The sequence below is a fragment of the Platalea leucorodia genome (assembly GCF_965183815.1).
Source record: "Platalea leucorodia genome assembly, chromosome: 10".
Taxonomy (NCBI): Eukaryota; Metazoa; Chordata; class Aves; order Pelecaniformes; family Threskiornithidae; genus Platalea; species Platalea leucorodia.
Window position 1 is genome coordinate 18,690,992 of NC_138832.1, and position 13,031 is coordinate 18,704,022.

General features: G+C 44.3%; 1 protein-coding gene across 2 annotated transcripts in view; it reads left to right on the plus strand.

Annotated features, from left to right (window-relative positions):
* Window positions 1–13,031, plus strand: part of GRIA3 (glutamate ionotropic receptor AMPA type subunit 3) — a gene marked incomplete at both ends in the record, with an annotated part of 156,665 nt that overhangs the window by 119,802 nt on the left and 23,832 nt on the right. For both annotated transcript variants that reach the window (XM_082323606.1, XM_082323605.1), the window contains one exon: window positions 230–428. In XM_082323606.1, coding sequence (XP_082179732.1) covers window positions 230–428 — 199 coding nt within the window. The remainder of the gene's footprint in view (window positions 1–229; window positions 429–13,031) is intronic.

Here is a 13,031-nt window from a genome sequence, read left to right on the forward strand (position 1 = left end):
TGTCCTTGTTTTCACTGAAAGACTGGAGAGAGTTTAACTGGGTAAGACCAGGTGCACGCTGAGTTTGCTCTCTGAGGAAGGCTATCAGGAGCTGGCTCACAGTCCGCCTGCTCACAGATACCTGGAGGATCTGAACAAAAGGGTTGTGCATGTGAATTTCTCTTCAATGAAAAAAAAAAAAATCAAGGAATGTCTTCAAAGCAATTTGATGATGTGTGTTTTTCCATAGATCTCTCTCAGGGCGAATTGTCGGAGGAGTCTGGTGGTTCTTCACTCTCATCATTATCTCTTCCTACACTGCTAATCTTGCTGCCTTCCTTACGGTGGAAAGGATGGTTTCTCCCATAGAGAGCGCAGAGGACCTGGCTAAACAAACCGAAATAGCCTATGGCACTTTGGATTCAGGCTCAACCAAAGAATTCTTTAGAGTAAGTCTGTTAAATCTCCATTAGAGCTTTTCTAAACTGTAAGTGCCTAATATACGGTTTTCAGTCTTTTGTTTCTACCCAACTGTAATAGCTATTCTGGTGGAAGCTGCTTTGTGCAATCGGGACAGGCCTGAGTGCAGATTTTAATATCAAAAGGCATTTTATCAAAAATGAGTGGGTTTGCTCAACCTGAAACATCTCAAGATGGAAAACCGGACCTCTGCTATCATGGGAAGGGTTTTTTTAACACCAGTTTCAGAACCTCAGTCTGATGAGCAATAATGCAGTCGTTAGCACAATATTTAGCAAAGATGACTCTTGTAGGAGTGATGCTCTTGACCTACTTGCTCTGTTTGCCCAGCTGGCAGCCGTTAATGCCATCCGACATCAGTGTTCACTTGCCAGAATGAGAACGGGGATGGGAGGCAAGTGTTGCTGTTCGTTTCTATATGGTGCCTTGATTGCTGCCCTTGTTGTTGCTATGTTTTCATTGCTCGCCAGCGTCTGGCTGTGGCTGTGTCAAGCAGTCAGGGCTGAAACAGTTGTACCCCAGAACACTGATGTGTATTCACCTTGGTTAGGGAAATGCTGGGTTTGCAATATTTGGGGCTAGGGGGGAGTATACACTTTTATTTAAGATCATCCTTTCCTTCTCCACTTGCCAAGCCACAAGCTGAACTGCAGAGAGTTTGGTGAGGGTCATTAAAAACTCTAAATATGACCTCAGACCACTTTTATGTGTCTAAAAGTGTTGCGACCTGAAAAGCTCTTATTTCTGGCCTATCCAAGGGCGAACTGAAATGCTCAGCCTTTTCAGGGAGCTCTTGGTTCTCTCTCAGCAGTGCCAATCAGATGCCATTCAAACCCACATTTTTTTGTATAGAAAAGTGGTCAGTGCTGCAGGACTAATTATTGCCTGTCACGCATACTGACCAGGTGCAAGTGTGAGGGAGGAGGGAGACAAAAAAACCTTGCTGCTGTAGGCCGATTAAGTACTGATGGCTCCTTGAATTTGCTTAAAATTGCAATACGTGACCACACACACACACTTACATGTATATATAAATCTGATGTAAAGCTGGAAGTGAATGCAAACGTATTTTATGAAGCTTTTGTACTCTGCCTTAGTTATACGTAATGTCTTTATGTAAAAATAGATACTCAATAGTTCTTAATTAATTGTGGTGGCAGGTACGTCACAACATCTTCTGTTTTTATTAAAATCCTGTAAGATAAGCACTGACCTTGTGAGGGTGACCTAAGTGTGTAAAAATTTGTATTCTGTGTAATTATCAGCCTGAGGCAGCATTATCTGCAGAGCAAAAAATGAGTTGAGTGGACCTGTCAGAAGTGGTAGCACAACTTGATTAGAAATACTGGTGCTGTTTACAGTCACTATGCTGTACTTAGGGGGAAAAAATCTTTTGAATATCTTGTTACCATTAATACAGAAAGAGGGATTGTACGGGGGTGTTTCTTCATTACCTTAATAGTTTGACATAGCAAGGAAATCCCTTCTCACCCAGAGATCAAAGGAATGAGTATTTTGTGTGAAAGGATACAAAGTCTAGTAAATGTATGAATACTTTGTTGTGCTGTTAATAGTCTTGAGATGAGCTGTGACTCTCTCCTGGTGCTGGAGAAAGCGGGGCTGTAAATGAGGATGATGTGTCAGGAGCTGCCTGCTCCATCAGGCAGGGAGAGGAGTCGGACGGGGAAGGAGGAGAGCAGAGCCCCAGGGGTAGTGGAGCGGGGCGTAACGCCTGCTCTGGTGATCCGGGTGGGCCGAGTGGGAAGGAGAATGGGCCCTAAGTGGTGCTTCTCTCTCCTCGGCATTCTCAAGGCACACAACATAATTTCAGTTGTATTAACTTTTGCAGAGTAATTAATTTGAATGGAGTGATGCAGCCATGAAACTGTTGTAATTAGAGTCTTCTTCAGTTGATTTGAGAAGGGCAAAAGCTTTGCCTTAGATTAAATGCATATGTTCACATAAATACTTCATTGTACAGTCTTTATTAGCTACTTAATAAGATGGTAATGATGGCTGAAACTTGAAATAACTCTTAGAGGACACTTGGTTCCTGAGCGCCTGCTGCGCAGACTATGCCTGCTCTGTGGTTTGGGATACTTTTCTCCCTGTAAGCGCTTTACTACTAGAGCATCAGTGGGAGTGATAGTGGTCTGAGTCAGAAAAAGCCATGAGTTCTCCGGGGTACAGTGTGATGCTTATTCCCTCTGTGAGGGAAATCTCCTCCTCCACCCATTCCCTACCAGCATTTAACCAATTCAAGCAACAGTTGGCTGAGTGGGTCAGGATCATCTACCCAGTGAGAAAGGAAGCTTCTAACTGAGAGGTTGGCTACATGAGCAAGTTAGTGCCATCCTATGTACACACACTCTGGCTGTGGCATGTGAGAGGTAGCTAAATCTTCCCTAGAGATGGGAGAAGTTACCTGGCTGTGAGCAGGAGGTCAGCACATGTGCAGAGGCACCAAGAACAGTAACTTGGCTTTGTAGCTGGGCCATGACTTCACACAGAAGGCACAGGACAGAGTCTTTCCAAGATCCCATAAAGAAGCTTATATGGGTGTATCTCTTCCTAGAGCTGCAAAGCTAAAATGTTTCTCAAACAAAGATATTAGTCAGATGTTGATCTTAGTGGCTGCTGTTGGCCAGTGAAAGGTGCCAGACTGACAACAGCAAGGGAAAATTGCCTCCTAATGCATCATAGAGGGACGACACGTCAATGAGCTTCAGATACCCACCGTCTTGTCTGCGTGTGCTAGAAGGAGCTCCTTTAGAGCCTTCAGTCCATGGCTCCTTTCTGCCCACCCCATTTCCAACTAGGGTCACTTCTGAAGGTTTCTTTTACAGTGTGGATACCTATCTGGTAGGAACTGGAACAAAACCAGCACCTCATTTCAGATGAACAGATGGTAATGACTTTCAGCCACTTCAGACCTGGGCAGACTCCAGCTAGTGACCTATTTTATGGTGTTGGCTGTTTCCCTAAACATCGCAGTGTCTCCCAGATAGACGCTATCCCAGCTATGTAGATGAAAGCTAGATACACCATTGCTGTTTCAAGCGTGCACAACGACTGCTGTTGGCATGACACGCTCTCACAGTTACAACAAGAGAGCCTATTTTTTATAACAGTTTCACAGCAGGCACTATTCACACTTGTCACTTGTTGGTGACTCTTTGCATCAGGGCATTTGTCCCCCCAGTATATCTAAGAGCCAAATGAACCTTCCTGCATTTTCATGGTTGTTGCTTGTTTCTGCTCAGAAACATTTTACATTTTGCACTAATTAGCTCATAAAGGCATTTAAATGGCAATCAATAGATTACATCAATTCCTTTTTGGCTTTCAAAGGGCATTCATCCATATTGGAAAGGAAAAGAAAGAACCTCTCCTTAGATATTTATTAACATACAGTCTCAGATTAAGGACTCCAAAATACCTCTTTCTCTTTCTCGAAAACCAGCAAAGGCCTGTACTAGAAAGCAATTTCAAATCACTAAGCTACTACTTTTAAGGGTGTATCTGTTAGAATTAACATCTTCTGATACATTCAATTAAAGCTTCAGCATATCTGAGCAGCTCATCAAATCAATATAACACCATTTAATCCAAATTCAGCACTGATCCTAAGTATAATACCACAGTCTAATAGGTTTCAGACCTCCAATATGCATATATTCAAAAGGCATGACCTTTACAACCAATTAGTAATTCTTATGTAAACTTGGCTGTATTTGAACTTCAGTGGAAGCAGAACGTGTTTCTAGACTGTCGTGGTTTAACCCCAGTTGGCAACTAAGCACCACACAGCTGCTCGCTCTCCCTCCCCCTCCCAGTGGGATGGGGGAGAGAATCAGAAAAAAAAAGTAAAACCCACAGGTTGAGATAAAGAGAGTTTAATAGGACAGCAGAGGAGGGGAAAAAATGATAACGATAAAAGAATATACGAAACAAGTGATGCACAATGCAATCACTCACCGCCCGCTGACCGATGCCCAGCCCGTCCCCCAGCATCAGTCGCTGTCCCCAGGCCAACTCCCCCCAGTTTATATACTGGGCATGACGTGATGTGGTACGGGATAGCCCTGTGGCCAGTCTGGGTCAGCTGTCCTGGCTGTGCCCCCTCCCAGCTTCTTGTGCACTGGGCAGAGTGTGGGAAGCTGAAAAGTCCTTGCTTTAGTGTAAGCACTGCTTAGCAACAACTAAAACATCAGTGGGTTATTAACATTATTCTCATCCTAAATCCAAACCACAGCACTGTACCAGTTGCTAGGAAGAAAATTATCTCTATCCCAGCCGAAACCAGGACATAGACATTTAGAAATATAAATTGCTCTTGAATTTCTGGTGGTTTCTTCTAATTGATAGCAGATGTGTTAAGAGGCTTCTGTAAAATAACTTGCAAGTATGTGTTTGATCATTGACAAACACAGCTGACCTGCTAGTACACTTTACTGAAAGCCTGAAATTTCAGAAGGTGTCCTCAAAATTGATCTGATGTGACAAGACTTCATAGGTTGAAAAACTGAGGCAGGTAACATTTAGCAAGATCTTGCATTAAGTCCTTCTCCCTTTTGTGGGAAATTGAAGGTGGCTCATATCACACCATTACTGATGCAGTTAATCACTGTTAACTAAAACTGAGGACAAAGGAGGCCTCAAAGGACTGATATTTTATTGTGGAACTTTGTATTTTTCTCAGCAATGGTTTCAAGGATGTCCCTGACAAAACGACTCTACTATCCAATGGCTCCCCCGTGCCTCAGATTAAATGACTTGCTGCTCTGAAGTCAGTTCCTAATTTTTTCTCCTGGAAGTGGCACTAATGGCTGGGCCTGTTAGCAGTTTCAGTAGAAAGGCCAAAGATCCTTTGGACATGATGGTTCCGGCTCTTACAGTTGGTTACTTCTACCTGGCACTGATGTTCATGAGTATGGCGTAGAGAGTTTGACACTGACATTGTTTCTGCTGTCGATAAGGACTTTAGCGTCAGTGCCTGGAGGAGTCAAACAGGCTGGGAGCCTTCAAGCACAGCTTAGATACTTCAGATATTATTTTTAGGAATTTTTTGCAACACAGTACAAAATTCACAGCTAAGGCTAAAGTCTCCGTTACTTCAGGACACATGGGAGCAATAGCTGACTTGAGGACACCGAGGAGTCTGCACATGCTTTCCTTGTGCCTCCTGTGTGAAGGCTTCACTTCTCATTGCACTTGGATAGCCTGCCCAGACACTTCAATAATATTTTGCTCTTACTTCATGTTTTGCAAGAAGGCGATACTCTTCTTTTATGCCTTTGTGGGCACATTTAGCACTTGAAATTTCTCTTCATCAGTTTTCCAAAAAGTGGTTCTTTGCAAACCAGGTTCAGATGTGAGGCCTTTCTGGACTTCATATATACATGAAATATGCTATAAAGCTACAATTTTTAGGACATGGGAAGCCAGGGTAAGGATGGCCCCTAAGGTGGTACCCCTTTTTTTCCCTTCTTGGTTTCATCAAGTCTGAATAGTTCAGTAAGAGCAGATAGAACAGCACGAGATGCCCTGGCAAGAGGCTTTGTGTTTCTGTCTGCAGCTCTGGTTGCCCATGCTGAGGAAGGGTGCTTTGACATGGAAACATGTACCAGAAAAAGCATGTAAATATGGTAAGGGGACTGGTGAGGTCTCTCTTGAAAAGAACTTTAAGTACAACTTGTTTAGCTGATAAAACTAAAGCCAATACAGAAAACAATCTGTTCACAAGAAAAGAAAAAAACACTAGACAGATTAGCACCAAAGCAGAAAATAAACATTTATCTGAAAAAACAGTGAAAGAATAAATGAACAAATGGACCCCAAATGCCTTAGAAATTAAAAAAACATTCCTTAAACCCATCAAAAGGATTTTGAAATACCTTCCACTAAAAGCACTTGGGGTAACTAAAACCTCCACTCCTGTTCAGGCAGGGCTTTGTCAGGGGCTGTAGGAGGTGGGGCTGCAGTGGCACCCGTGACACCGGCGGGTCCCTCCCAGCCCCACAGAGCTGGATCCCACCCCAGCCGGCAGCGTGCAGAGAGGACTCCCCGTGACGGTCCCTCCCGGGCCCTCGGTAGGGGCAGGCTGTGGCAGCCGAGGCTGGTCCCGTGGGCGGGCAGCCAGGCAGGAGCATGGCACCGTCCCAGACCCATTAGGGAGAGAGGGAGAAATAATGACCGTAATGCGTTCTGAAGCACTAGCATATTACACCCAGTTATAAGATAAAGAGCTCATTGCTTTCCTCTGATGATAAGGTTGTATGAAGACAAGCGGTAAGGGAAATAAATTCTACCAGCAAGCGGTTTAGGTAAGGAAAAGCCTTGAATTATGAACCAATAGCTGCTGTGCGGTTTTTATGCATTCTGTGCAATCAAACGATATTGAGATCATCATTAGAGCCTATTAAAAACACCATAGTGAACTCTGTGCACGCAGCGCTAAGGATTTCATCTGTAGTTAAACTCTTTTGATTTTTAATTTCAAAATTTATTTTGCTAGTGAAGATGAAGGACTTGTTTCTAGCACAGCATTCATACAAATGCTTTGCTTTTGCCTTTGGATAAAACTATGATTAGCAGTTTTAAGCTTTCTGTGTTCTTGGCATCGAGCAAAACAACACAGTCATCATAGCAAATGCCTGACAAAAATATTGAAGTGCGATTGTATTTATGGACTTTAAAGAAGAGAACATCACAGAAAAGTGATAGCTTCAAATATGAGCTGTATAGATTTTTGATAGGGAATGTGGCAGCAACTAATCAGAAAAATTACTGTGGTTTAATTGTTTTTCAACACAGAAAGTGTGAAAAACTTTTTCACCCGTATATCCTCTCTCCCTTCCCTGTTTGATACAGGTCAGGGTGTGCGCAAATGTTAAAAGGTGAATGTATGTGTGCAGAGAGATCACAGCCTCTCCATTGCATGAATGATAGATGGTCTACCGGGGGGGTGGGGGGGGGGGTGGGGGGGGCTCTTAATCTGTTGAACCTCCTTTCTGCTACGTGACTAACGGGCAGTGTTAAAGACAGCAGGAAATCAAATGTGACGTAATTACAAAAGAAATGGTTTCCCATGAAGTGATCTAATGTCTTTAAGCCTATGCATTGGAGAGGAAAATGTATCCTTATGGGAACTAAAATTAATGGCTCATCCATCATCCACGCCTTGGAAAGGAAATGTTTGGATGGAACCGGGGTTAAGGTGGCTGAGCCGTTTTACTCGTTTTAGCAGACAAGCCAGGATTCAACAAAGCTTTCAGTCAACACTTAATAACAAATATTTGAATAAATCTCTCCTTTATCTTCAATAACAGATGGCATTTGTCTATCTGCTCTACTTGTGTTTGTGGTTTAGGCTTTCCAGCTCACCTGTGTCTCGGTACTGCTCAGAAGCCGATCTCTATAAGAACAGGGTTGCCGGCGGCGCTGTAGAGGTGACCGGTTCCCTTGGGTCAGGCAGCGCATGTGGGTGCAGCCCGTGGTGAAGCCCGGCACAGCAGCTAGCAGTGGGTTAACGCCGTAACTGTGTCTGCACCACAGAGGCAAGCAGAGAGCGCCTCGGGGCAAAATCACTTGCTGTTTGAATGCTCTACTTTTTGGAGAGCAGCTCTATGATAATGATAATGACATTGCTCAAGACAGCAAGGACCCTGGTTTTTCAAGTCTCTCCTACTTTACGTAATGCTGCTGTGTCACATTAATACATGCTTCTTAGGGGTTCATTTAAAATACATGGGTGCTGATAAATTACTCACAGCGCTGCTACTGTTACTTTTGCATAATTAGAAAATACATGAAGGTTTAGAAACTCTGATGATGTGAATATGAAACATCCCCTCTTGCAGTCCACTGGGATTTCTCCATCATTGCCTATATATTGGCCTATTCTGTCTGGAGCTGAAAACTCATTAGACCTGACAGTGTTCAGATCGTGTGCTGGAAGTGCCGTTCTCTGTTAATTTATTACGGGCCAAATCCAGAGCAGGGCTGGTGTGCTGCTCAGTTGCCCAGACAAGACTACTCTGCTAAATATGTCACTGCTGGAAAGATGCCCCTTAGCCTGAAAGCTGACGTAATCCCTCCCTCCGGCCGGCTCCATTGCGTGCTGCCTCCTGCTCCCCAGGCAGACGGACAGACAGACACGCTTGCAGAGCACAGCCGTGCCCATCCTCAGCAGTGCCACCCAGCCCGTCAGCTCCCCGTGCAGCCTCGCAGTGCGCTTCCTCGGGGCGAGCGCTCGCCCAGCGCTGGCTCTGGCCACGAATCACGAGAGGATTTACAAAGACAGCTTGTCTCTTGGTAAAGGCTTTCATTTTAATTTCCCAATCAGTATTGCAACGGGGAGGAATGGATGACAGCAATAAAGCGAGGAGATGAATATAGGCGTAGTCTGAAGTTCGGTATTGTGCCAGGAAAGGACGTCTTAAAATCTTGATTTACATTCTGCTGCTCAGACTGTTACTGACATGTCAGCGAGGTCTAGGTACAGCCAGAGCGACTCTTTGCTTCTCTGTTTGTATGAGCGGAGCTCACGCCAGAAAAGATGTCTGTTAAAGCAGCTACAGCACATTACCTGCCTGCTGCCAAAGCTCATGCTTTCAAAATGACCATGATACACAGGAAGAAAGCCTCAAAACTCCTACAATATTGTATTATTTTTATAGGATAAAGTTTCTTTTTTAATCGGGCCCCTGTATATGTCAGGTGCGGAAAAACTGTAGTGTTGCTGAAGCCCGGAGGGTGTTTTGCAGGCTGCTTCCCCAGCTGCCTGTGCGTGCAGCGCTGCCGCTGACCCTCCTTCCCCACCGCCGCCTCCTCCACGAGCTCCCTGCTGGGCTCCCATCCCTGCTCCGGACAGGGGGGGAATACTCAGGGCTCTCTCCAAAAGAGAGTAACTGTCCTCACAGCCCCCATACAGGGGTTGTCTCAATCCTGATATAGGGGATCCTAGAGGAAAGCGGGCAGCCCCGGGGTTTGGGGGCCTGATCCTTCAGCTCTCTGGGCTTCATTTGCCCCAAATGGGAAAGGAAAATACCATTTCTAAAGCAGAAGTTATAAGGTCATCAATTTGAACAACCAACCAACATGACAATGTCTCCCATCACAAACTTGACTTTGAAATATTATTATTCACCAGTTCACCCTTTCTTTTACATTTATGCGTATGGTATCAAAGATTTGTGTATTCCTACAAATATACAAACTAGTTTACGTATGCATGCTTGAACCTTGCCTATCTGTGGCATCTCACAAATTCATAAATTGTGGGTAGAGTTTGGTAGATTTGGGGGTTGGCCTCGCTAAAAGAGAAATGCCCTGTGCATGCTCATGGCATCTGACCTACTTTCTTCTGCTGAGAATGTAATAAAAACAAGAGATTCATGTAATGATGGGATTGATTTTTCTGTCCATATAGGTAAGTAAATTGCTGGCATCACAAGTTATCGGTGGCTAAAAGCTGTGACATTGATCTATTAGACTTTGCCCTGTGACCTTCCATAAATGACATCTCTGCTTTCATGTCCGCACTTGGGAAGGGTGACTAATGGTGCCCTCTGGCCTTCGTGAGACCTATTTTTTCCTTCTCAGTAAAGAGCTTGGAAATCTCAGGCAGAGGGACCTTGCTAATAATATTTATCATGTTCTTATTATTAATGTGGCATCGTTAAGCCAGCCTCCATGTGCTCCAGAGCTGGCACTGGGCTGGGGGCTCTGGCCACTGTCCCTCGCTCCTCCCAGAGGCAGCTGTGGCAGGGGTGACTCGATGTCAGGCTTGCGGGGGAGCGGAAGGGCATGAAATCAAAGCCTTATCCAAAAGACCAAGACAACGGTAGCCACTCCATTGCAGTTTGCCATCATGAAAGTCCAAGAAAGCAACTGCATAACCGATGGATCTCGAAGTGATTCTCACGCCAGGCAGTAGCGGTGGTACCAAGGCAGTCTTCTGGCATTTTTACACTCCTGTTTAGTAACTTGCTTTTTAATGGTTCATAAGCTACTGGATTCATTAGCTGCTGTAGAAGAGCTAATTGCACACGTGGAAGAAAAGCAATGAGTGATGATAATGAAGCTAAGGTTCACACTTAACTACCTAAGTTCATATCAGTGAGGTGTGCATCTATATAAAGGCAGCATGTATTATTCAGATGGAATACCTGCACTGTTTTTAGTACGGACCTTTGTGTTTTGTATCAACAACATCTGTCTGACTTAGGGCTATAAATTTTCCTTGTTAAAGAGCTATAAAGTGGTCATAGGACTGGTGTAGCAGAGGAATGTGTTAGCTCTGCTGCTTTAGGTCCTTTACCGATGTCTCTGCCTACCTTTGTGTGCATGCCGTGGTCAGGGTGCTCCGTCCACTTTGCACTTGTCTCGCTCCCATTTGCTGCGCTTCCCTGTTGGATTTACTGCATTTCAGTGTATGCTGGCCTACTCCAAAGTATGTTAAAGTTTACATAGCCTGGACCCAGCCCTGAGACCAGGCAGCTGTAACTGGCTTCCTTCTGGGTTTTCTCCCTCTCCAGTATGCCCATTCCATTTCTTACGCTGATACTGCCCAGCATGAAACGTTCTCCTGTTCTTCCTCATAGCCCAGCTCCTGGATTACCGGGGGGACCTTGCCTTTTTCTCTCCTCCCTCTTTTTTTTTAAGCTTCTTTATCACTCTCTTAGTTTTGAAGACAGAGGTAAAAAAATTTATCCTCAGTATATTAAACATACAGAGTAAAAAAGGCAGAATATATAAATTAATTCTAAAAGTAAAATTGATTTGGGTGAATTTGGCTTATGACTGTGTGGTCAACAATAATCACCTATAAGATAACATTTTGAGCTTCACTGCTGGGAAATAATTTCCTGGTGCCTGTCATAAGAAACAAAGGACCATTTTGATCATTTTAATAAAACATCCCAACGGCATGCATGAGGCGGACATTGTGAAAAAGACCCGCAGGTCACAGAGGAGGTGGCAGAGGACAAAACACTGTAAAATGGGCAAAGGGCAGCCCTGTAACATACTTTAACTATAGAGGAAAGATGCTGTTTCTTTCAAATATAATAGCTTCACCGCTACTCAGTAGTGGAAGGAGGTGATGCAATGTCACTTTTAGCAGAAGCATGAGACAGATGTCTGCAGAGGGGGAAAGGTAATTCGGTCAATGGGAGAAGGCTTCAGTCACAAAGATATTTCAGAGCTAAATTTAACCAATGTCAGGGAATCGTCCAAGATGTGCTGGGTTTTGCAATGTATCTCTAGGTGGTTTGGGATGTGCAAAACTGAAGCCAAGGCATCTGGTCCCGCTCAGCTGGAGCCAGGTTTGCAGGTGCTGCATTTTTGTTGTTGTTGAATGGATTGAAGAAATAACTGCAACTGAGAGGTAAACCTGCCTCCTTTCTGCTCTGTGCAACGCGTGCCCGGCCCATTTGATGCTATGGCACACTGTGGGTTTGTTTGATTTTTCACTTCAGTACTGGAGCCAACCACACATCAAAACTAGGAGAATTAGAATGAAAGACAGTGTTAAAATTGTGAACTGATTGAATTGGCACCTTCTTCTAAAATGACCGCATTGCTACCCAGAAGCGATGTGTGTTTAGGTACGGGTTAGTAACAGGCCAAGTGAAGTGACTCCTCAGCATGAGAAAGGGAGCTGCCTACCCCCTTGCGCTGTGTGTGTGGCTCATACTCCTGCATAAACATCTCCAAATAAAGAAAAAAGCCAGCACTATTGACAAAGCAAAGTCCAGCTCTATTTATATCTGCAGTAAGGCTGCGATAATGAAAAGACGCTTTAATGTGTCCCAGGGCCTAGATGAAACACTGAAAATGTTGCTTTTAAGAAAAAAATGATAATAATATCCCCTTGAAATCCTGGGGAAATGTGTGTGACGGACTTCTTGAGAGCAATATCAAAGAAACGAAATAAGAGTTGCAGAGCATAGGGAGTTACTGCAGTTATGGGCTTTGAATTGGTTTAAATCTTTGCTTTTAAGCTTTTTTCCTAAATATCTCTTTAAAAGTAACACTTTAATGAGAGGGAAAATGTTTTACTGCCGCTGAACTCTAGCAGCAGTCTAGATCTGTCAGACCTTACCTTATTTTGGAGTGTAAATCCTTTCTCTACAGTTGCTCCTGCTGCCTGGCCCCTCTCGCAGGTGTCAGACTCCTGGGGGGGCACGCAGGCGCTGGCGGGGGCTGGGAGGAGCGGCGTGAACGTCTGCAGAGGAGGACAGATGGGTGAAAATGTTCTTTCAGCACAAGATTTGCAGCTTTATAGTTAGAAAGGAAAGGAATTCTTCTTTCCATAAAGTCTTTTAGGGGCTTCTGGGTTTTTTTTGAGGCAACTGGAAAATCGGAAAAAGGAAAATATTTAGTCAAAATACCGTCTTTCATTTCATCTCATTGCGTCTTTGACCAGCTTTAGTCAACTGGTTGTCTCATGTCGTTGAGCAGGTGTAAAATACGGCTCCAGGGGCAGAAAATGCCCTCGAGCACTTCTGAGCGGGTTTGCAGGCTCCACAGCTCCGCTGGTGGCACTGTCCCTTTCTCTAAGAAGC